The sequence below is a fragment of the Chelonia mydas genome, chromosome 3 (assembly GCF_015237465.2).
Source record: "Chelonia mydas isolate rCheMyd1 chromosome 3, rCheMyd1.pri.v2, whole genome shotgun sequence".
Taxonomy (NCBI): Eukaryota; Metazoa; Chordata; order Testudines; family Cheloniidae; genus Chelonia; species Chelonia mydas.
Genome location: NC_057851.1, coordinates 47,551,113 through 47,576,953, shown reverse-complemented (window position 1 = coordinate 47,576,953; position 25,841 = coordinate 47,551,113). Strand labels below are relative to the sequence as shown.

The 25,841-nt window shown below is 40.8% G+C and overlaps 1 protein-coding gene across 4 annotated transcripts in view; it reads left to right on the top strand.

Moving 5' to 3' along the window:
- Window positions 1-25,841, top strand: part of KHDRBS2 (KH RNA binding domain containing, signal transduction associated 2) — a 621,327-nt gene that overhangs the window by 116,770 nt on the left and 478,716 nt on the right. For all 4 annotated transcript variants that reach the window (XR_006289433.1, XR_006289434.1, XM_007059891.4 and 1 more), the window contains exon 2: window positions 18,873-19,000. Coding sequence is in view for 2 of the 4 variants with exons in the window: in XM_007059891.4 (XP_007059953.1) it covers window positions 18,873-19,000 (128 nt within the window). In the remaining 2 variants the exon portion in view is untranslated. The remainder of the gene's footprint in view (window positions 1-18,872; window positions 19,001-25,841) is intronic.

Below are 25,841 nucleotides of genomic sequence, written 5' to 3'. Positions count from 1 at the left end.
AAAGATGGACAGGATGCACCAGACTTCTAAAAACAAACAAACAGAAAATCCCACCAGAATTCAGCAATCATGTATTCCATGTCGGAGCTTTTGGATGCTGAGTTCTTTTTAAAATCTACCTCCAAAAAGATACGAGAGAATAACTTGGATGTTTTTATATATTTGAATGGATTATAATCATTATGAATTCTCTGTTTTTGCACAAATGAGATATAGTTTCATCACAAATAGTTGCCATAGGCACTTACTATTTTTTTTAATCAGAGCCTTCAATTTCAGTCTTTACTGAAGTCTTGTTGTGTATCATCTCTTTAACATGTGGTTCTCTCTGTCTGTGTGATGCTTTTGCCGGGAACAGATCAGGAATGCCCTTCAGAACTCCTGTAAAAAGTTAGTAAGCAATCTAGCTAGAAATGCATTAGATTTCCTTTTGTTAAATGGCTGGTAAAATAGGTTGTGCTGAATGGAATGTATATTCCTGTTTTTGTGTCTTTTTGTAACTTAAGGTTTTGCCCAGAGGGATTCTCTATGTTTTTGAATCTGATTACCCTGTGAGGTATTTACCATCCTGATTTTACAGAGGTGATTCTTTTACTTTTTTTTTTATTAAAATTCTTCTTTTAAGATCCTGATTGCTTTTTCATTGTTCTTAAGATCCAAGGGTTTGGGTCTGTGTTCACCTATGCAAATTGGTGAGGATTTTTATCAAGACTTCCCCAGGAAAGCGGGTGTAGGGTTTGGGGGGATATTTTGGTGGGAAGACATCTCTAAGTGGACTCTTTCCCTGTTCTTTGTTTAACACGCTTGGTGGTTGCAGCATAGGATTCAAGGACAAGGCAAAGTTTGTACCTTGAGGAAATTTTTAACTTAAGCTGGTAAGAATAAGCTTAGGGGATCTTTCATGCAGGTCCACCCATCTGTACCCTAAAGTTCAGAGTGGGGAAGGAACCTTGACAACTCCAGATTGGATTATTGTGATGTACTCTCTGTGGAGTTACACTTGAAGATTACTACTGAGAAACTGCATCTAGTGTAGAATGCAGTGGAATACCTGCATGTGGGAGTCCATTTGCAGAGAGCACACAAAACCTCAGCTTCACGGTTTGCACCAGTTTCCAGCTCATTTCTGGGTGTAACTCAAGGTGTAGTTTTTCACCTATAAAGCTTCAATATGGCTTGGGACTTTGCTGCATGAGAAATTACATCTATCTTCTGGTTATACTGTGACAGTTGAAACCTGTGGACTTGCGCAAGCTCGTAGTCCAATGATTTAAAGTGGAGGAGGTTGTGGGCAATGTTTTTTCAGTCATGGGCCCTTTACTCTGGATCTTACTTCCCCACAGATAAGATCCCAGATATATCAACTTCCTGAATATCCTGAAAGGCCTACCTATGCATTAAATAGGGCTATCAAGCAATTAAAAATAATTGTGATTAATTGCATGATTAATTGCACTGTTAATGAAAAACAGAATACCATTTATTTAAATATTTTGGATGTTTTCTACATTTTCAGATATATTGATTTCAGTTACCACACAGAATACGAAGCTCACCTTATATTATTTTTTATTACAAATTTTTGCACAGTAAAAAACAAAATAAATAGTATTTTTTCAATTTACCTAATACAAATAATGTACTGCAATCTCTTTATCAGGGAAGTTGAACTTACAAACGTAGAATTATGTGCAAAAAAATAACTGCATTCAAAAATAAAACAATGTAAAACTTTAGAGCCTATAAGTCCACTCCATCCTACTTCTTGTTCAGCCAATCACTCAGACAAACAAGTTTGTTTACATGTGCAGGGGATAACGCTGCCTGCTTTTTGTTTATAATATCACCTGAAAGTGAGAACAGGCGTTCACATGGCACTGTTGTAGCTGGTGTTGCAAGATAATTATGTGCCAGATGCTCTAAAGATTCATATGTCCCTTCATGCTTCAACCACTGTTCTAGACTCCTAGAGGACATGTGTCTATGCTGATAATGGGTTCTGCTCGATAACTATCCAAAGCAGTGTGGACCAACGTATATTCATTTTCATCATCTGATGCCACCAGCAAAAGGTTGATTTTCTTTTTTGGGGGTTCAGTTCTAAAGTTTCCTCATTGGAGTGTTGCTCTTTTAAGACTTCCGAAAGCATGCTCCACACTTCGTCCCTCTCAGATTTTGGAAGGTACTTCAGATTCTTAAACCGTGGGTTGAGTGCTGTAGTTATCTTTAGAAATCTCACATTGGTACCTTCTTTTGTCAGATCTGAAGTGAAAGTGTTCTTAAAATGAACAATATGTGCTAGATCATCATCCGAGATTGCTATAATATGAAATATATGGCAGAATTTGTATAAAACAAAGCAGAAGACATACAATTCTCCCCCAAGGAGTTCAGTGACAAATTTAATTAACACATTATTTTTTAATGAGTGTCATCAGCATGGAATCATGTCCTCTGGAATCGTGGCCGAAACCTGAAGGGGCATTCAAATGTTTAGTATATCTGGCAGGTAAATATCTTGCAATGCCGGCTACAAAAGTGCTATGCAAACATGTGTTCTCACTTTCAGGTGACATTGTAAATAAGAAGCGGGCAGCATTATGTCCTGTAAATGTAAACAAATTTCTTTGTCTTAGTGATTGGCTGAACAAGAAGTAGGACTGAGTGGACTTGTAGGCTCTAAAGTTTTACATTTTTTTTGGTTTTGAGTGCAATTAAATAACAAAAAAAAAATTACTTGTGTAAGTTGCACTTTCACTATAAAGTGATTGCACTTCAGTACTTGTGTGAGGTGAATTGAAAAATACTATTTCTTTGTTTATCATTTTCACAGTGCAAATATTTGTAATAAAAATAGTAATATAAAGTGAGCACTGTACCCTTTGTATTCTGTGTTGTAACTGAAATCAGTATATTTGAAAATGTAGAAAAATATCCACAAATATTTAATAAATTGCAGTTGGTATTTTATTGTTTAACAGTGTGATTAAAAGTGTGATTAATTGTGATTAATTTTTAATTGCTATTAATTTTTTAAGTTAACTGTGATTAATCGACAGCCCTAGTATTAAGGCTTTCTTCCTGAGGGATTAGTGGCAGGTGCTTGGTTATTGTTGGGTTGTTGTTTTTTTGTTTCTGTTTAAGAGGACAGAGTTGGATTCTTCTGTAGACTTTGAGTAAACAATTATTGGTTTCAATTACTGTACATGCGCTAAGAATATATATCGATTCAAGCACTTTACAGCTCTTCATACAAATACATTTATGTATCACCCCTCTCTCCCACAATACTGTACCCTTGCTCCAAAGTGTCATTTGAATGGATTATGGCATTGACATACCTCCTTCAAATGTGTGTGAGATTTTACCTGTCTGGGAATACTGTTTAATTCTGAATCCCGCAGACCAGGTCTTTTCTCACCTTGGAACCCCCTCATGCATGAAGAGTGTAGCGCAAATAGCATTAGCTGTCTTGGTGTCATCTTCCCCTTTGGAGTGAAGAAGATCCTGGAGTTGCACAAGCCCTGGTCCTCTGCCCTGACTTCTTGTATAAGGCTTAGCAGGTAAGACTGGTAGTCACACTTCTAATTCAGTTGTATCCCTCTGGTCACAGAGTTTCATCTCCTTTCCCGCCTTGCTCTTTGTTCTCATTGCTCGGACTCACAATCAGACACTCTCTCTTGCTCTCTCTCTCTCTCTTTCTCTCATGATTCCAGCTTGTGGTAGGGTGTGTGGGGTAGCAGATGCATGTCACTGTTGGGTTGGTGGATTCAGCCATTAACAGATTTGCCAGGGATTGTGGCTGGTTGTAATGGCCCAGTAACTCCTTCTAGCTCTGACTGGCTGTCCAGATTTGATTTTTTGGGTTAATCCATCATTTGGGTCCTATTGGTTCTTTTTTCTCTCTTGATAGGTTCCCTGTTCAGGGATTCCAGGCAATCAGTTTACTTTCATTTGCCCAGTTGTTGATATTGGAGCTGTTTAGTGTTTGCTTTCAACCCACAGAATTATTGTTAGCTACATTTACAATTTAAGCTGTAAAGACTTTGGGGGCAGGAAATCCACCTTTTTCTACCATGCCCACTGATGGTGCTATATATAATAGTAATAACAATGTCATTAATAAAAGAGAATCTTCAGTGATATGGCAAAGTCATTACACAAAAGTACTGATAAACAGTATCACACTCACTCTCTTCTCATTCAAATACTTTCACCCTGTCAAGGTTCCTCCCCCACTCTGAACTCTAGGGTACAGATGTGGGGACCTGCATGAAAAAAACCTCCTAAGCTTATCTTTACCAGCTTAGGTCAAAACTTCCCCAAGGTACAAAATATTCCACCCTTTGTCCTTGGATTGGCCGCTACCACCACCAAACAAATACTGGTTACTGGGGAAGAGCTGTTTGGACACGTCTTTCCCCCCAAAATACTTCGCACAACCTTGCACCCCACTTCCTGGACAAGGTTTGGTAAAAAGCCTCACCAATTTGCCTAGGTGACTACAGACCCAGACCCTTGGATCTTAAGAACAATGAACAATCCTCCCAACACTTGCACCCCCCCTTTCCAGGGAAATGTTGGATAAAAAGCCTCACCAATTTGCATAGGTGACCACAGACCCAAACCCTTGGATCTGAGAACAATGAAAAAGCTTTCAGTTTTCTTACAAGAAGACTTTTAATAGAAATAGAAGTAAATAGAAATAAAAAAAAATCCCCCCTGTAAAATCAGGATGGTAAATACTTTACAGGGTAATTAGATTCAAAACATAGAGACCCCCTCTAGGCAAAACCTTAAGTTACAAAAAAGATACACAGACAGAAATAGTTATTCTATTCAGCACAATTCTTTTCTCAGCCATTTAAAGAAATCATAATCTAACACGTACCTAGCTAGATTACTTACTAAAAGTTCTAAGGCTTCATTCCTGGTCTATCCCCGGCAAAGACAAAATATAGACAGACACACATACCCTTTGTTTCTCTCCCTCCTCCCAGCTTTTGAAATTATCTTGTCTCCTCATTGGTCATTTTGGTCAGGTGCCAGCGAGGTTACCTTTAGCTTCTTAACCCTTTACAGGTGAGAGGAGATTTCCTCTGGCCAGGAGGGATTTTACAGGGGTTTACCCTTCCCTTTATATTTATGACACGCCCCCCAAATCTCAGCTAGGGTGAAACACTGGCTGGGATTTCTTCCTGGAGCTCTAGGAAAAACAGAGTTAATAAGACACATGCATCTCTAAATATACTACCAAGTACATAAAGACTAACAATATTTTCTACATCTCAAGGACGATTTTAACCAGTTGATTCTGGGAAACTTTCACGGGAGAGTGCATCAGCCACTTTGTTAGAAGCTCCTGAGATGTGTTGGATGTCAAAATCAAAATCTTGGAGAGCTAAACTCCACCGAAGAAGTTTTTTGCTATTTTCTTTGACCGTGTGAAGCCACTTCAGTGCAGCATGGTCGGTTTGCAGGTGGAAACGCCGTCCCCAAACATATGGGCGTAGCTTTTCCAGAGCGTAGACAATGGCGTAACATTCTTTTTCAGTGACTGACCAGTGGCTTTCCCTCTCAGACAGTTTTTTGCTGAGAAACACTACAGGGTGGAATTCTTGATCAGGTCCTTTCTGCATTAAAACTGCTCCCACACCACGCTCGGACGCATCTGTGGTTACTAGGAACGGTTTGTCAAAGTCTGGGGCCCTTAGTACAGGGTCAGACATGAGTGTCGCTTTAAGCTTGTTAAAGGCCTTCTGACACTTTTCGGTCCACTGAACCGCATTTGGCTGTTTCTTTTTGGTTAGGTCTGTCAGTGGGGCGGCGATTTGGCTGTAGTGCGGTACAAATCGTCTGTAATAACCGGCCAAGCCTAAGAAGGATTGAACCTGTTTCTTTGACTTTGGGACAGGCCACTTTTGGATAGCATCCACTTTGGCCTGTAGGGGGCTGATAGTTCCTTGACCCACCTGGTGTCCAAGGTAAGTCACTCTGTTTAGGCCTATTTGACACTTCTTAGCCTTAACAGTTAGTCCTGCCTCCCTTATGCGCTCAAGGACTTTTTGTAGATGTTCCAGGTGGTCTGCCCAGGAATCCGAAAATATGGCCACATCGTCAAGGTAGGCGACTGCATATTCTCCTAATCCAGCTAGGAGACCATCTACAAGTCTTTGGAAGGTGGCGGGTGCATTTCGCAGCCCGAAAGGGAGTACATTAAATTCATACAGCCCGAGATGTGTGGTGAAGGCTGACCTTTCCTTGGCAGATTCATCTAGCGGTACCTGCCAGTACCCCTTGGTTAAGTCCAAGGTAGAGATGAACTGGGCCCGTCCCAGTTTCTCTAATAGTTCATCTGTGCGTGGCATTGGATAGTTGTCTGGGCGAGTTACAGCATTTAGCTTACGGTAGTCCACGCAAAAACGTATTTCCCCATCTGGTTTGGGAACTAGAACCACTGGAGATGTACATGCACTTTCAGAGGGGCGGATTACACCCATCTGTAACATATCCCGGATCTCCCGTTCTATAGCAGTTTTAGCTTGAGGAGACACCCGGTAAGGTTGGACTCTAATTGGGCGAGCATTACCTGTGTCAATGGAGTGGTATGCCCGTTCAGTCAGTCCTGGGGTGGCTGAGAACGTTGGCGCGTAGCTAGTGCACAGCTCCTGGATCTGCTGTCGCTGCATACGCCCAAGGGTCATGGAGAGGTTCACCTCTTCCACACCACCAGCACATTTCCCTTCGTAGTAGACACCTTCAGGCCACTCAGCGTCGTCTCCTCCCTGGGCTGTAAACTGACAAACCTTTAATTCTCTGGAATAAAAGGGCTTTAGAGAATTAATATGGTACACCTTAGGCTTTCGGTTGGAGGTGGGGAATGCTATGAGATAATTAACAGCTCCCAGGCGCTCCTGGACTGTGAATGGCCCTTCCCACGATGCTTCCATTTTATGGGCCTGGAGCGCCTTTAAGACCATGACCTGGTCCCCTACTTTGAAGGAACGCTCTCTGGCATGTTTATCATACCAGGCTTTTTGCTCTTTTTGAGCATCCTGTAAGTTTTCTTTAGCAAGGGCTAAAGAGGTTCGGAGGGTGTTTTGTAGGTTGGTTACAAAGTCCAGAATGTTAGTTCCTGGAGAAGGTGTAAATCCCTCCCATTGCTGCTTCACCAACTGCAATGGCCCCTTAACCTCACGGCCATATACAAGTTCAAATGGGGAAAACCCTAAACTGGGGTGTGGTACAGCTCTGTAGGCAAAGAGCAACTGCTGCAACACTAGGTCCCAATCATTGGAGTGCTCATTTACGAATTTACGTATCATGGCCCCCAAAGTTCCATTAAACTTCTCCACCATGCCATTTGTTTGATGGTGGTAAGGAGTGGCAACCAAGTGATTTACCCCATGAGCTTCCCAAAGGTTTTTCATAGTTCCTGCCAGGAAATTAGTCCCTGCATCTGTGAGGATGTCGGAGGGCCAACCTACCCTGGCAAAAATGTCTGCTAGTGCCTGGCACACACTTTTAGCCCTGGTGTTGCTTAGAGCTACTGCTTCCGGCCATCGGGTGGCAAAATCCATGAAAGTCAGTATGTACTGCTTTCCTCTGGGTGTCTTTTTCGGAAAAGGACCCAGAATATCCACAGCTACTCGCTGAAATGGAACTTCAATGATGGGGAGTGGCTGGAGAGGGGCTTTGACCTGGTCTTGGGGCTTTCCCACTCTTTGGCACACCTCACAAGACTGGACATAGGTAGAAACATCCTTGCCCATTCCCTCCCAGTGGAATGACCCCCCCAAACGGTCTTTGGTCCTGTTCACCCCAGCATGGCCACTAGGGTGATCATGGGCTAAGCTCAAGAGCTTGGCCCGGTATTTAGTTGGAACTACCAACTGTCTCTGAGGATGCCAGTCTTCCTGGTGTCCACCAGAAAGAGTTTCCTTGTATAAAAGTCCTCTTTCTACAACAAACCTGGATCGATTAGAAGAGCTGAGAGGCGGTGGGTGGCTCCGTGCCGCCGTCCAAGCTCTCTGGAGGCTTTCATCTGCTTCCTGTTCGGTCTGGAACTGTTCCCTTGATGCTGGAGACATCAGTTCCTTATTGGATTGTGGACCTAGGCTTGGTCCCTCTGGAAGCGATATAGGGGATGGGGCTGTTTCTGTTGACTGTGAACCGCTCTCCGCTGGTGAACTATGTTGGGATTCAGGCTCCGGCTGAGCCTCTTGTGTCGGGTTATCGGCTGCTGTCGGTTCAGGGTCGGTGGGGCCCTCTGGTGTTGAGGTTGCAAGTACTGGATTCAGTGCTGGCAATGGGTCTGGTGTTGGTTGTTCGGCTGGTTCCGGTTCTGGGACTGGTTCCGTCTGGGTCTCTGGGACTGGATCCACTACTGCTGTTGCAGACATTGGTCTGGGGTCCGGATCCATCACCTCTGACCGGGTCCTGATAGAAGTTTCCGGAACAGAGCTAGGCCTCACGGCTTGGTTAGCCTGGCTGCGGGTGACCGTTCCCACCCTCTTGGCCTGCTTCACATGATTGGCCAAGTCTTCCCCCAACAGCATGGGGATGGGATAATCATCATAGACTGCAAAAGTCCACGTTCCGGACCAGCCCTTGTACTGGACAGGCAACTTGGCTGTAGGCAAATCGAAAGAGTTGGACTTGAAGGGTTGAATCGTCACTTGGATCTCTGGGTTGATTAAATTGGGGTCCACTAAGGAAGCATGGATAGCTGACACTTGTGCTCCGGTGTCCCTCCACGCGGTGACCTTCTTCCCGCCCACACTCACAGTTTCCCTCCGCTCCAAGGGTATCTGGGAGGTATCTGGGCCTGTGGACCTCTGGTGCGATTCCGGTGCAATGAACTGTAATCTGTTGGGGTTCTTGGGGCAGTTGGCCTTTACATGCCCCAGCTCGTTACATTTAAAACATCGTCCAGCTGACTGGTCACTGGGGCGAGGAGGGTTGCTGGAGAACGGGGTGGAGGGACGATAAGGGGGCTGGAGGGTTCTTTGGGAGGTAGGTGGGGCTTTGGGCGGCCCCCGGTAATAGGGTGTGGTCTGGGGTTGACCCTTCTGGTCTCCGCTCCAACTGCGACCAGTTTTCTTCTTCTCTGCCACCTCCACCCATCTGGCTCCAATCTCTCCTGCCTCGATTACAGTTTTGGGCTTCCCATCTAGGATGTATCTTTCTATTTCCTCAGGAACACCCTCTAAGAATTGTTCCATTTGCATTAGGAAGGGCAAATTTACTGGAGATTCAACACTTGCTCCGGATATCCAGGCATCCCAATGTTTCACAATGTGGTAGGCATGTCGGGTAAATGACACGTCTGGTTTCCACCTTAGGGCTCTGAACCTCCGACGAGACTGCTCGGGTGTTATCCCCATTCTGACTCTCGCCTTGGATTTAAACAGTTCATACTTGTTCATGTGTTCTTTAGGCATTTCAGCTGCCACCTCAGCTAAGGGTCCACTGAGCTGCGGCCTCAGCTCTACCATGTATTGGTCAGTAGAGATGTTGTACCCAAGGCAGGCCCTTTCGAAGTTTTCTAGGAAGGCCTCAGTATCATCGCCTGCTTTGTAGGTGGGGAACTTTCTGGGATGGGAAGTGGTACTTGGAGAAGGATAGCTAGGGTTTGTTGGGATATTCTCCTGAGCCTTTATCTTCTCTATCTCCTCCACATACTTCCTCTCTTTTTCCTTCTCCTCCAGTTCTTTGTCCCTTGCTTCCATAGCTCTCCTGTGAGCAGCCGCTTGGTGTTGTTCTGCCTCTTTCGCTGCCTCTTTCGCTGCCTCCCTTTCTTGTTCCTTCTCCTCCTTCTTCAGCCGCATGAGTTCTATCTGTCTTTCATGTTCCCTTTGTCTTTCCTCAGCCTGAAATCTGGCTAATTCCAGCCGTAGTCGAGCCGCAGATTTTGTCATTCTAACCTCTCTGTTTTTAACTAACTTTACACCCGAGGTTTAGAAATAAACAAAAAAAAACTTGGCTGTAAAATTTTGCTGTGCTGGAATAGAATACCTATTCTCTGATAGTGATTGTCAGCCTACAAAAAAAAAAAAAAGACAATTCCCTTGTCTCTGCTCTGGGCCCAAATCAAAGCAAAAACTTCCAGCTACTTTGAAACCTGTTTACCCAGCCCAAAGAAAAACCAAGTTTCCTTTTTAAACTTGTGCTCCTTGTAAAAAATCAAAATCCAAAAAAAAAACCCTTGCCACTTTTGTCTCCAGGCAAATGGGTAGAACACCCCCCCTTCTATTTACTTTTAGGGAAAAAAAAAAAAAAACTCTGGGTTGGAAGACTGTGAATTTCCCTGCAGGAGTTAAGTACCCTGCCTCCAGGCAAAGAAAACCTGCAATTCACAAAGATAATCCCCTTTTGTCTCTGCTTGGCCACAAAGCAGAGAAAAAAACAAGCTGCTTTCAGTTTCAGCTGCTTCTGGACTTCCTTTCCAAAGGAAAGAAAAAAAAAATCTCCTTTTTTAAAATCTGTATTTCTAGTTCAAAAAAAAATCTCAACTGGATCTCAAAATGATTTCAGGTTAATCCCACCACTCTGCCACCATGTCAAGGTTCCTCCCCCACTCTGAACTCTAGGGTACAGATGTGGGGACCTGCATGAAAAAAACCTCCTAAGCTTATCTTTACCAGCTTAGGTCAAAACTTCCCCAAGGTACAAAATATTCCACCCTTTGTCCTTGGATTGGCCGCTACCACCACCAAACAAATACTGGTTACTGGGGAAGAGCTGTTTGGACACGTCTTTCCCCCCAAAATACTTCCCAAAACCTTGCACCCCACTTCCTGGACAAGGTTTGGTAAAAAGCCTCACCAATTTGCCTAGGTGACTACAGACCCAGACCCTTGGATCTTAAGAACAATGAACAATCCTCCCAACACTTGCACCCCCCCTTTCCAGGGAAATGTTGGATAAAAAGCCTCACCAATTTGCATAGGTGACCACAGACCCAAACCCTTGGATCTGAGAACAATGAAAAAGCTTTCAGTTTTCTTACAAGAAGACTTTTAATAGAAATAGAAGTAAATAGAAATAAAAAAAAATCCCCCCTGTAAAATCAGGATGGTAAATACTTTACAGGGTAATTAGATTCAAAACATAGAGACCCCCTCTAGGCAAAACCTTAAGTTACAAAAAAGATACACAGACAGAAATAGTTATTCTATTCAGCACAATTCTTTTCTCAGCCATTTAAAGAAATCATAATCTAACACGTACCTAGCTAGATTACTTACTAAAAGTTCTAAGGCTTCATTCCTGGTCTATCCCCGGCAAAGACAAAATATAGACAGACACACATACCCTTTGTTTCTCTCCCTCCTCCCAGCTTTTGAAATTATCTTGTCTCCTCATTGGTCATTTTGGTCAGGTGCCAGCGAGGTTACCTTTAGCTTCTTAACCCTTTACAGGTGAGAGGAGATTTCCTCTGGCCAGGAGGGATTTTACAGGGGTTTACCCTTCCCTTTATATTTATGACACACCCAAACACTTCCACTCACCTAGAAGTTATGTATGTAGGGCACCAAACATATGTCTCCTAACACTGGATACACATTGCTAGGCACATGCAAGAGATAGTGGATATAATTCACAGATGAAATGAACATTTCTCCCAATTGGAAATAGAACATTCTTGAAAATAGTCTTGAAAATAGTTAAATTGAGCAAATTGTGTTTTTTTAATGACGACATGCCACCACTTGCAATGTCATATAATAAACTGAAAAGCTAGCTCCCCAAGAAGTAGCTAGGTAAGTGCTGGCATAATTCCTGTAAATGGGAAGCAAATGGTGACAGATTAAGGAGGTGTTTGTAGATTCCATGTTATGGTAGGTTGGACAGGCTGACAAGAAGAACATTATTTTTTTGATGAGTTTTGACATGATTCTACGTATAGCAAGGGGATGTTTTTACTGTGGGGTGCTGAATTTTAATAGAAAAACCTATATTCATGACACAAGTTTTGTAATACATGTCAAGTACAGTGAAGTGAACTATAATTAACATAATTTTATTGGCATTGTAAAAGTAAAGCAGATAGTTTATAAAGAACAAGAGCCACTCTCTCTTTCTGGTGTGTTTTTTTCCCACCCTGCAATAGATCAGGCAGACAAAGGATGAAGGTAATTTTCCTCCCCTGTGAAATTCATAGGAGACACTGGGGCACTGTAGAATATATGAGAAAGCAAGAAGATATATTATACATTATACATACATTTTATATATATATATATATATATATATATATAAAACATTATATAGTTCTCTTACACTTTTCTTCTGTACAATACAATACACATTCATCTTATCTCTCTTAATTGGAAGAGAGCACACATATCACAGTCACACCAGGGGTCAGGTCAAAACCAAAGAAGAGTTGTTCAGTTAGAGAAATCCCTTACATTTTAGAAATATTTTTGACCAAAGAGAAATTATATATATATATAATATATATAATTTCTCTTTTGAAAAAATATGTCTCCCAAAATGTAAGAGATTTCTCTAACCCAACAACTCTTCTTTGGTTTTGACCTGACCCCTTGTGTGACTGTGATGTGTGTGCTCTCTTCCAATTAAGAGAGATAAGATGAATGTGTATTGTACAGAAGGAAAGTGCAAGAGAACTATATGTGTTGCTGATGAAAGGCAAGAATGAAGTGTTCTTGAGGATTGAGAGGTACTATAGGAGGTAATTGAATGGCAATCTGTCTTCTTGCTTTAATTCAGTTAACTTGGAGGAAAAGTGGGTGGAAAATGTGTGAAGTTTTCCTCAAGAGCTGCTTTCTTTCCTGTTTTCCCCTTTCTTGTAGGATCAGTGTTGGTGAAAATGTTCCACTGGATTTCTTGTTTTTCTTCTTGTTGAATCAATGCTGATGCTCATTGACCTGCCCTCTTAACTATTCTCAAATCCCATAGTATCTCTGGCCTTTAGCAAAAACAAAACATCTAATGGTTGTATTGAAAAAAAAATAAAAGAAATACTGTTTTAAAAACTAAAGTTGTTGAGTGTATTTTCATAATGTATGTTGCACTGAGGGTGGGTTTTCTGTTGTTGATGGGGTTAGATAGGGAATGTGCATTCTGGAGGGAGGCTTTGTTGTTGTTTTTTTAAAGTGAGTGAGCATATAAGATTGTGCTGCTCACTTCCCCTATGTTTACATTATATCTTAGTTTCATCATGAATGTATTGTATCTACTCTGAGAACTGGCACATCTTCCCCTTCCTTATTCTAATTCCAGAACTCTTTGGATGTTTTAGTAGCCCTCTAGTGTCAAGCAGTTGCTCAGAAAAGGTCTGATCCAAAGCCAGTTGAAATCAATGGGAGTCTCTCCATTGACTTCAGCAGTTTTTGGATCTTGACCTAAGGGCCTATGCATCATCTAAATCCTACTTAAACCATAAGTGGTACATAGGCTTTATGCTAGCCATCAATTTGTGGCTAAATTTCACTATAAGGGAAGGAGGTTTCACCGCCAGCCCTAAGGTCTAGTATCAGAGACTTGCCTGCCATGAAGAATTGAGGACCCAAACCTAATCACTGGAACAGCAGCATAATCAGCCCTGTAGTGATGGGGCAGAGTGTAAGTGCATCCCTTTGAGCTCTGTGGCTAGACCAAGGGAAAGCATAATAAGCAGCAGTGCGATCTCACGCCTGTCAATTGGTGGGTCATGAAGTGGGTCCTTTGAAGGTGTGGTGGATTAAAGAGAACTGTGGAATTTCACAAGATGTTCTGATAAACTGCTAAGATAAGGATGTGGGTATGGGGAGAAATGTTCTTTTTTAAGCAATTGTTCAAATTTGCACACTACTGAAATACAGTGAACAGAAAAAGTCCTTTCTATACCAAATGGTGTGTATGGTTTTCTGTGGAAAAGCCATATACTGTAAACCAAAATATGTCAGGATTCACTTAATACCTGCTCAATGGAAAAAGGAAAGCCATATCTATAACTGTTAAGTTAAAAAAACCCCACTTCTTATATTTTACATTTTTTACTTTTTACAGACCTAGGGTTGAAATCCAGGTACCACTGAAGTGAATGGGAGTTTTGCCATTACCTTCAGAGGGACCAGGATTTTACCCTGGTGCTGATCACTGCAATAAAGCAAAGATACATTATCAGTGATTAAGGAAATAGCTAATTTTTGCTAATTGCAGTGTGTTTCGAAGGTCCTAATGATGACAAGAATTTTTGAACCATGTCCCCGTGGTAGGAAGTGTATCAGAAAAACAAGGTCAAATTTTTCACTCACTTTTATCTCTGTAAATCTGGATTGATGACTCCATTTAAATTGCTAGAGTCACTTATGATTTTCACTAGTGTACTGTCACAGAGATCAGATTTTGGGGAAGTTTTTTGCTGAAAATTGGCATTATTGATCCTATTGTTGGTAGCAGCAATTTTGATGTAAAATGATATTATTTTTGGCACCAGTGGTAGGCAATACAGTTCAGTAAATGGTATCTACTCTTGCACTGGTTTAATAGTCAGTATCTGCACTTTAAGAATGTTTAATGTTGGTCCAATGAAATAAATCTAACTGGTTAACCTATATTTCAGCAAGATTGCAATTGGTTTAACTGTACAACCTCTGAGTAAAATGTCCACTGCCAGCAGCAGGGGACAAAATAAACTTGTTTAGTGAACCTGATTATTTTCAAAAACATTTTGCAGTTCATAGAGGGTGAGGAATGCTTCTCAGTATGTGCATGTTCATACTCATGCACTAAAGAAAATGGGTGCAGCAATTTTTTAAAAACATATTCTAAAAGAGAGACTACTTGCTATGATTATAGTGAGGAGTTTTCAGAGGAAACAGGGGGTTAATGGGACTTGTCGATGTTCATCTCCTCTGAAAATCATGTAGCTTATTTGAGTGCCTAAATTTAAACACTCAGATTTAAAAATATTGCCCCATGTGACTTGCCAAAGGCTACATTTTACTGTTTATGAAATAATAATTTTCCTTTAATTACCACACAGGGATATTGTGAGAATAACTTAGTTAATGTTAAAGCCTCAGTTCAGGAAATCATCCCTATTCAAGACAGCCCTTAGCTTGTCCTTAAGTCCCATTAAAGTCAAAATTAAAGTTAAGTATATGCTTAAGTGCCTTCCTAAATTGGGGTTGAAAAAACTACTTTGAAGACTAAAAGTGCCACTGTAAACCACTATCAACCTCAGCCTGGACCAGTCCACACAAGAGATTCACTTCCTGGACACTACGGTGCTAATAAGCGATGATCACATAACACCACCCTATACCGGAAACCTACTGACCGCTATTCCTACCTGCATGCCTCCAGCTTTCATCCAGACCACACCACACGATCCATTGTCTACGGCCAAGCTCTACAATACAACCGCATTTGCTCCAACCCCTCAGACAGAGACAAACACCTACAAGATCTTTATCAAGCATTCTTACAACAACAATACCCACCTGCTGAAGTGAAGAAACAGATTGACAGAGCCAGAAGAATATCCAGAAGTCACCTACTACAGGACAAGCCCAACAAATAAAATAACAGAACGCCACTAGCCATCACCTTCAGCCCCCATCTAAAACCTCTCCAACGCATCATCAAGGATCTACAACCTATCCTGAAGGACGACCCATCACTCTCACAGATCTTGGGAGACAGGCCAGTCCTTGCTTACAGACAGCCCCCCAACCTGAAGCAAATACTCACCAGCAACCACACACCACACAACAGAACCACTAACCCAGGAACCTATCCTTGCAACAAAGCCCGTTGCCAACTGTGTCCACATATCTATTCAGGGGACACCATCATAGGGCCTAATCACATCAGCCACAGTATCAGAGACTTGTTCACCTGCACAGCTACCAATGTGATATATGCCATCATGTGCCAGCAATGCCCCTCTGCCATGTACATTGGTCAAACTGGACATTCTCTACGTAAAAGAATAAATGGACACAAATCAGACGTCAAGAATTATAACATTCAAAAACCAGTCGGAGAACACTTCAATCTCTCTGGTCACTCGATTACAGACCTAAAAGTTGCAATTCGTCAACAAAAAAACTTCAGAAACAGACTCCAATGAGAGACTGCCAATTGGGAATTAATTTGCAAACTGGATACCATTAACTTAGGCTTGAATAGAGACTGGGAGTGGATGGGTCATTATACAAAGTAAAACTATTTCCCCATGTTTATCCCCCCCCCCCCCCCCCCCCGTTCCTCAGACGTTCTTGTCAACTGCTGGAAATGGCCCACCTTGATTATCACTACAAAAGGTTTTCTCCCCCCCCCCTTCCCCTGCTGGTAATAGCTCACCTTAAGTGATCACTCTGGTTACAGTGTGTATGGTAACACCCATTGTTTCATGTTCTCTTTGTATATAAATCTCCCCACTGTATTTTCCACTGAATGCATCCGATGAAGTGAGCTGTAGCTCACGATAGCCTATGCTCAAATAAATTTGTTAGTCTCTAAGGTGCCACAAGTACTCCTTTTCCTTTTATAGATTCATTGTTTTTTTAGAGATGGGTTAGACATGTCAGTCCATCTCCCCTGCTGGTTCAAAATTACCCATGTTGCACATTTACATTTGCTTTGCCCAGTCTCATTTGTATATCCATAGTGACAGGCCTTTCCCCACTTTCCTTAGATAATATTTCACAGTCTAATCATTCTCCCTGCCAGGAAACGTCTCCAGGTTCGCAGTCTAAATAGTCCCTTTCTTAATTTGATCCCATTACTCCTATTTTATGATTCTGTGCACCACTCTAAATAATGCCTCTCCCTTCCTGCTGTTTGGTCATCTTAATCAACTTCCAAACAAGCTATATGTTTTCTTAACCCCCTCAGGAGTGTGTCCATTTTTCTGGTAATGAAAATCCACAGATTGAACATTCCCTGTATGGCTGCATTAGAACTATGTATGAGAATACCTATTTACTGTAGAATGCACTGGCTATTTTTGCTGCCATATATTGATGTGTAAACTCATGCCTAATTAACTGTCCACTATCACTCATACTATTTCAGCCATGCTTCTTTCCTGAGTTCTCCCTCCCATTGAATATTGTGTATCACATTTGTTTCCAAGTATATTAGGCTGCTTTTTTCCAAATTGGAACTCGTTTTTGGAACTCATTTTATTTCTTTGAGTATTGATGAGTCAATTTCGTTGTCTTGAATAATATTTGTGTCTCTCTTTCAAATTTAGTATCATCTGAAAAATTAAATTACTCACTGTTTCCTTCCTATTTGAGATTCATTCTATGTCTGTTTTTCTAAGGTGCCTATCAGTGTGACATTTAAGTGCTGATCAATAATGAAGGTTTTAAGTAAGGCTGGACCTAGAGTAGTCAATGTTAAAAGATCAACATTTATCCACAGATACTGAAGATGGTGGTATCTTAGACACACCTCTGTCCTGGTGCTTACAGAGTAATTGCATATATGTTCCTAATTATTGTTCCCCTTCCACTCATCTCTGGTTATCTGCCTCTGCTTTGTGATTGAAAGCTCCTCAGGATCGGGGACTGCCCCTTCTGGAATCTTTGTTTCGAAAGCACCTATAATATCCTGGGCACTACACTTAATAACTAGTAATAATGATATTGCTTGAAATATTGAATTTGTAATCATGCCCTCTGATATCACTAAGCTGTATCACTAGACTCATCTCCTCAAAGTGATGTGTTGCTGTTTATCATTAGCCTTTGCTGACAGTGTTACTACCAGTTGTCAATGTATGTGACATTGTTCATAACTAAGTGAATCTGAATAAATTTTGAGGGTGATTTTGTGAAACTGTTAAGTGTTTTTTAAATATCATTATTCCCTTGTGTACTGAACTATGTCACCTAACAGCCCTGATCTTAGTTCAGAGAAGATATTATGTAGTGTAACAGTTGATCCTGTCACTTGATTTAATTGTACGTATCAAGTAAATAAAGGGGACAAATTAGTTAATATCTGCTTAAAAGTAGTATAAGAAGCTTTTTAGTGAAAAAAAAAGTGTTGGTCCTGAACTGCTAACTGCTAACTACTAACTACAGTCCAATAAATAGCTTATTAATCCCAGTTTTTCATGAGATCTAAATTAAAAAGCCAACAGGATATTTTATTATTGGCATGATCAGCAGATTAAAACTGTTTGTTTTAACAGTAACCACTTTAAAAAATAAACACAGATGTCTGCATGCACACACACACAAGAAAGTGATCTCATTTGGAAAAGTGACCTGAATTTCATTTATGACCTCCATGAAAATTACGCTTGCATGGAAAATATCAGTAGAGTAATGACAAGATGATTCTTTCATTCTTGAATGCTTTCACTGTAAGCTAAACAATTGCAAACTGAATCTTACTGACTGTGGCAGGTCTCATTTACAGAGGTCCATCATGCATAGCCAAAGTGCTTCTCTTCTCAGATTGGGCTGACTAAATGGAATCTTTGGTAAAGGTTTAAAGGTGAGCTTTTAAAAAATGTTCAGCACTGGCCTATTTCTTCCCCCCATTGAAATCAGTAGGGTTCCACCGTCCACATCAGTGGGAGCAGAATTAAACAATGCTGAGTGCTTTTAAACCTCCCTTCCTAAATGCCACTCTTTGTATCAAATCCTAGTTTCACTGGAGTTAATGGTGCAGGATTATAAAAATATGATGTAATTGGACAAAAAACCAACCAGTTGTAAATTGACTTAAGTAAGACCAGACACAACTCAAAATTTACAACTCTTTGGATTTTTGTTGAATTACATCATATTTTTATAAATACAAGAAAAAGTCATATTATGTGTAGTAGAATTTCTGAGGATGACAAATATCACCTCACTGATTGCTTTCTTTTTTTTAAATTTTTTCAGAAATTGAAAAATTTCAGGGTTCTGATGGGAAAAAGGAAGATGAAGAAAAGAAATACCTTGATGTCATCAGCAACAAAAACATAAAGCTGTCAGAAAGAGTACTGATTCCTGTCAAACAGTATCCCAAGGTACTGTATCTAATTTAATATAGTGTTAGTGTTTCACCGCAGAGAAGTGGACAAACCATATGCTTAATTATTTTGTTTCTTGACTTTAGAAACACTGTGCAGGGCTTCAGGATATTTAAAAGTCAGATGACAGTTTTATTCTTGGATTTTGCTGTAATTAGGCAGTCTGGTCCAAACTGTAACTTGTGGCCTTATTCAAAAGCCATTGAAATCAAAGGAAGTCTTTACATTTGGATCAGGTTCTTAATCAGGGAAAAGTTTCATTGATTTGCCAAAGGAGTTTCTTGTTTATAAAGACTGCAGTATTTGTCCTATTTGTTGTATAAACTTAATGACCAAATTGAGAACAGAATATAACTTCACAGCAAGAATATAAAGGCAAGGCCAATAATTGTGAAAAGTCAGCTCAAATGCACTGCAGCTTCTTCATTTGTTATACTAATTTAACGGAACAGTTATGGGATAAATACGGGCAGTGACTTTAACAATATACATGCCTTCCTGTAAAATTCATTCAGCTTTGGTCACAGCTTATTCTAATTTAGTAGTTTGGTCTCTTCCCCATTATATGTCATGATAAATGAAAATTTATGTCATGAAAGAGCCCACAATTACCTTACGTTCACCAGAAGTGTAGGTTCTTAAGCTGAAAATGCCTCTCCATAGCTCTGTATAATAAAGAGCCAAGACATGTTGTATTTTTACATAAAAGAAGAGAATGTGATTTTCTTTGTACAGACTTGTATTTTACATAAACAGTTGTTGTAACAGTATTCAACCTGAAATGGTAAACCTCTCAATTTGTCTCTAAAGCATTTTTTCTTGCTAATTTATTATCACATGGTATTTGGTTCACCATTAGCCTTGATTACACTCTCAGTTTTTTAGTTTTATACTTTCATCAGTAATAGTAATAAATTACAATGGGTAAAAAGCCTATCAACCAAAAGGAAAGGTGTAAAAAATTGAGATTCAATGATTCAAGATGACATTTACCTCCCGAATAGTGAATATAAAACTGAGATAATGTAATCATCTAAATGGTAAAGACCTTAGAAACGCACACAGTGATATAAAGAATTACTTTCTTGCTTCATAGCCTGAGATAGTTTGCCTAGATTTGTAACATTTTGTATAAATGCTGTAGGTGACCTGAAATTCTTAATAAGAATATAGTAATACTGTATCTTTATAAAAGCTATTTCTGATATTCTAATTATTCAGAATACTGTTTAATGAGGATAGAAGAATAAAAGACAAACTATTTAATAGATAAATGCAATAATCTATTCAAATACAGTACCGGTGTCTGATTAAATTAACCTTCATTTGCTTTAATTAACTTGTTATGTTAATGAGAAATGTAAATTATAAAATATTTCTGGATGTTTTGAGCAGTCAAACAAATTATCTGTACTGTAGGTAAGGAATTTTTTTCATTAATATAAAATAGACTCTGAAATTTCTGTTATTGATTTCCTGCCAACATTGTCTTCAGAATGTATAGTTCTTAAATCTTCATGTATTTTGCATCTATCTGTTATCTTCTTTCTAGAAACATAGGATTTGCCAGTTTGGATCAGACTATTGGTCAGTTTGATCCAGTGTCCTTTCTTTGGTAGTAACCATCATCAGTTACATTTGGGGAAGTGAAAATTTTCCAAATCGTTGCTAGCCAGTTCTGTAGTGCTGTGCATAGAGATTAGCGGATATTTCTTCCTGACACCCAAACTAGAGCTCAGCCTACACACTGAAACATTAGAATTGATTGCTTAGCAAGAATTTGGAATGCAATCCACAGCAGAAGCCAGGAAGTTTCAAGATTGGGAAGATTCAAGGATTCATTAAATAGGTCAAATATGTAAAAATAAAGTATTAATGAGTTATCATCAAACTGGAGCTAAGTTTGGCAGCCCAGGATTACCTTTTATAAATGTCTGTACTGCTTAGATAGTATGTTAACTCATCAGAGATTCCAACACTATGTTATTCTAGAAAACATACAATGTGTAAATTGGGCAACAAGGGCATAATTTTGTGCATTTATCAGAGCCCTTCATTAGAGTGAAACCTACCTTTCTGGGAAGATGGGAAAAGGATATGCCATACAAAAATGTAAATCAAATGGTATATTATTTGGCCAGATAGATCTGCTTCTTCTATGTGCTGTATTCTACGAGAAAATTATTTTAGTGATCAGCAATCACTGATAAACTATTACAAACTTAAAATTCCTAATGAGCACTGTTGGAGGGGATCTGAAAAGAAGGGGGAGAGCTATACATGTCTGCTGGGTGTGCCCGGGGGGCACAAAACTTTGGATCAAAATACCTGACCAGATTGTGGGGAAGAAAATACATTGAATGTTACCTAAATATGCCCCAGATATTTAATTAGGGCTGCCAATCAACAAATCAGGTTTTTGGATGCAATTTGCCCCTGTCAAGGCGTCTGCACCACTGAAGCCCTATTTTATACTGCGTATGGGATCATAAAGCGCTACAACACAGCTCTAGATAAACAGGTTGAGCATCACTATCCAGAGTATAACAGAAATAGACCAGCTAAAGTCAGTTTCAGAAGCAGATGGCTAGAGGTGATTAAAATTAAACTGAACACACAACAGGCTTCTAGTATCTAAACAGCTCTTCAAGATGCAGAATGAGTGTTATAAATTTATCTGCACTCATGTGTCTATCATTTGATTCCTGAAGTTGCTGCTTGGAGACAGCAGAAAAAACATCAGAGATCATGATTCATGATAACTATCTAATATTATTATGTCAGGTAAGGGCACAAACCTATTTTCCTTTAAGCAAGGAAGGATCCTTGAGCCTAAAGTTTCCAACTTAGACAAGCCAGCTGAAATACTAAAGTGATAGTACTGGGTTTTGAACTTGCAACTTTGTTTAGCTCTGCAACTTAAATGTGTCAAAATGCAAAGAGGTGTGTTTACAAAGATTTTATATTATATTTCAAGTAACATTACATTCTGGAAAGATTTAACTCTTTAACTCTTTCTAAGGAGAAGATGTCAAAATGCCTCTGCTGATAAAGAGTGATGGCCAAAATCAGAGGTGATGTGTTGGGTAGCATCTTGCACTCACCTACTCATAGATCTGATATGTAAGAGAATCTAATTTACTGTAAGGACTTGAAACCAAAATAACTAAATTGGTTGTAATTCAGAACATTAGTTATTTTGTTGCAAGTCTGTGATCGTTGATGCTCTCATTTCAGAACAAAAGTATTCTATTTATGTGTAACTCACAGCACACTGAAATAAAATACTTTTATTCTGAAATTAAAGTATCAACACACAGACTTTCACCAAAATAATTGAAGGTGTGAATTACACCCAGTTTGATTATTTCAATCCCTGTGTAGACAAGGCCTAATTTACACCTTCTCACAACTGTTTCCTAGCTAAATTTAAACAGAAGTCTTTAATTTACACGTTCTTATGGCCTCCTGTTAGCTGCTTTTTCTGCACCACTCCTTTCTTCTAGTCCATAGGCATGGAAGTTAGTATAACTCACAACTCCCTTAGTCTTTTAGGGCTTGTCTTTACTTAAAAGGCTGCAGTAGTGCAGTTGCACTGATTAAACTGTGCCACTGTAGAACTTTAGTGACGATGCTACCCATGCCGACGGGAGGGCTTCTCCAGTCAGTGTAGATGCTCCACCTCCCCAAGAGATGGGAGCTATGTCAATGGGAGAAGCCCTCCCGTTGACATAGCATTGACTACACTGGGATTAAGGTTGGTTTACTGAATTGCTCAGGGATACAGAAAATCCACACTCCTGAGCAATGTAGTTATACCAACATAAATTGCGAGTGTAGGCCAAGCCTTAGTTTGACTCAGTGGGACAAACTTGGAGCTGATGTGTAAGGGAGGAATGTAAATTACAGATTACGTGAGTTTGAGTTGTAAAGAGCCTAAATCCAGCCGTAGTCTATATTAGGATAATTCCAGCTTGATCCCAAACATCTACACCTCAATTTTAAAGCCCTGTAGCCTGAGCTCCATGAGCCTGAGTCAGCTGTGTGTGTTTAATTGCTGTGTAGACATACCCTTAGAGTATGTTAATATAGGAAAGAGCAAAGAGGGATGTTGGGCAACCGAAAGGAATGTAATTGCAAGAGACAATGAAGAATAAGAGGAAAACACGTTTCTTTGCAAAGAAAAAGAAAAGAGAGGCAAGAAAAAGACATAAAATAATAATTTAAAACACTAGATAAGAACGAGAAAAGAAAAAAAGTGGCATGGAAATAATAGAGGGACAGCCAGGAGTCATGGAAAAATGGAAGGGAAAACAGACAACTTTTAAACTTGCGATTGTCTTACTTAAGTCCTTATATTTTATTGGGAGCTTCCTTGTACCTCAGAAAGTTTTTGGGTTAGACATGGGATGGCTATTTTAAGCATGTATGTTCTATGAGTGTTGCTAACTACTTATCTACTGTAGGTGAATAACGTGTTGTTCATTTGTTTGCTTGTTACTTTTCTCTGGATTTTATAGTTAAATATTGATTGGTACCTAACTTGTGTGTGCAGCTGTCTCTTATATCATCACTCACTTTCCCCTTCAAGATATGCCTTCACTTACTGAGGTCCTAGGTATAGACTAGTATAGGAGTTAACTTAGTCTGAACCCCTTGGGATTTAGAGAGCATGGACCCTTTAAATCTTTTTCCTAAGGTGGGAGGGGGAGCAGTGAAAGAAAGGAGGGAAACTCCAGGTGGGGCTATGGAGCCAGGGAGAGAGAGAGAAGGGCTGTAGCCTGCAGGCCCTTGCAAAGTGAAGCAGCAGAGAACCTGCCTGAAGCTGGGGAGAGACAGGGGGCCGATAAGGGACACCCCAGGACAGGAGCCAGGAGGAGCACTGTGCCGGGGGGAATTGCCTGAGAAGGACAGGCCGGAGCTGGACCCAGTATCACAGCTGCCCAGAGCTGCATGGCGCCGTGAGTACTGGGGCTTGTGACTCTGCATTGGGAATAAGGAGGGGGGGCTGTAGCTAGTTAAGTGGGGAGGTTATCGCTCTGTGTGGCTTTGCAGAGAGTGGCAGAAGAGGGCACCGGAGGGGTTTGTTGGGGAAAGTTTACTGGCCCTGAAGACAACCAGGAGCACCCAAGACTCAGCACTGAACTGGAAATTTGCTCAGGCCTCCTGAACTCTGTGTGCAGACACATTGCTCGGTGTCTGCCCTTTCAGATTGTGCTACCACTGGGCCTGTGGGGCCTTGGTTTGGATGCAACCCTGTTCTACTGCTCCTCCTATATTTTCCCTTGTTGTTTTTCTCATCTCATCCTTCTGTAAATAAATATCTCCCTTTGCTATATCCATTGTACTTTCTGTGTGTGTGTGTGTGTGTGTGTGTGTTCACTCTGGGGGGTTTGGAACAGGTGCCTCTGGGGTGGGAGGGACTTTCCCTGCTGCATTTCTGTGCACACCTTCTCTTGGCCAGAGCTGCCTGCAGAGCAGACTCCATATTGGCCATGAGGGCGCTAACTTTACACTTTTATAAACAGTATGCTCTAGATAAATAAAGAGGGGTTTTTTTTGTTTTCGTTTTTTTGTGAAGCCAGCATATAACTCGGTTCATCCAAGGATTTTTTGGCAAAAAAACCTTGTTAGCGTCCTGCAAGCAAGTGCCATGTTTAAATATGGCTTTGCTTCTGGTGGCGCTGTTGCCGGCACCCAGTGCCAAGAGGCTGAACAACAGCTTGAGTTGGTTCGTTACCCGGTGTGCTACACCCAATAATCACAACGGGGTGGAGAAGCAGAAAAGTTTATTTGAAGCTTCAAATAGGTACAGGGAGATTTGAATCTCAAATCCTGTACACAGAGCAGGAAGTTACACAGGCTTTTATACATCCTTTTTCCCAGCATACTTATCCAATAGCAAGCTGCCCCAAGTATCCATATAGCCAGCCAATCCAGTTCCCAGCTAGTTCCCTGGTTCTCTGTATCATTTGTTAAACTATACATAAAGCTGCTTTATTCAGCATTGTTCTTCCATATCTGCCCTGTTTGGCCTTGCTTAGTTTCAGGCAGTCTGACTCTGCAGCATATTGTTGCAGATTCTCAGCAGAACTGCTGTGTGTGCCTCCAGGCAGGGGGGCCAAGGACACTTGGGCCTAGTACGCAGAGCTGCTGTGAGTGCCTCCAGGCGGCAGGGGGGGCCAAGGACACCTGGGCCTAGTGCGAGGGGGCTTCATCGACACTCGTGGTCTTCCATCCCCTCGAGTTACCTAGTGGCCATGCCCCAGTGTCCCCAACAACTCCCCCCTTTGAGAACACTCAACAACCTTGGCTATGAGTTTTCTCACTTGGGCTACTTATTTCTTTACAATAGGACTTTGCATAAGCACTTTGTGATAGCCCTGAAGAGAATGACTTATTAACTTTTGCAAAAGGGCCCTAACACATGATACTGCACAGCATAATACCAGTAATACGAGCAATACAGGAAAGAAAATTTTCAATAGCAGGCTAAATAAACCACCAAGGCAAGACGACAAACCCCAGCGTGAAAACAAGGTTTGCAACCAATCGTTCTCGGGGGCAGTATAGGCAACCTGTGCTCCGGCTTGGGCATGGGCCTCAGCCTGTACCACCTTTTTATAGATCTTATAACTGCTATCATTTACCTTACACAACATTGGGGCCTGACAAGGGCACAAACCCCTCCTTGGGATGCCAAGAGATAGTCCAAAGCCAGCCTGTTTTGGAGGGAAAACGTCCTGAGCTGCTGTACCTCTTTATTTAATGTTTTTACTGCTGACCCTAAATCAGTAACCGAGTCCTCTAACTCTAAGGCAACTTTCTCAAGTACCAT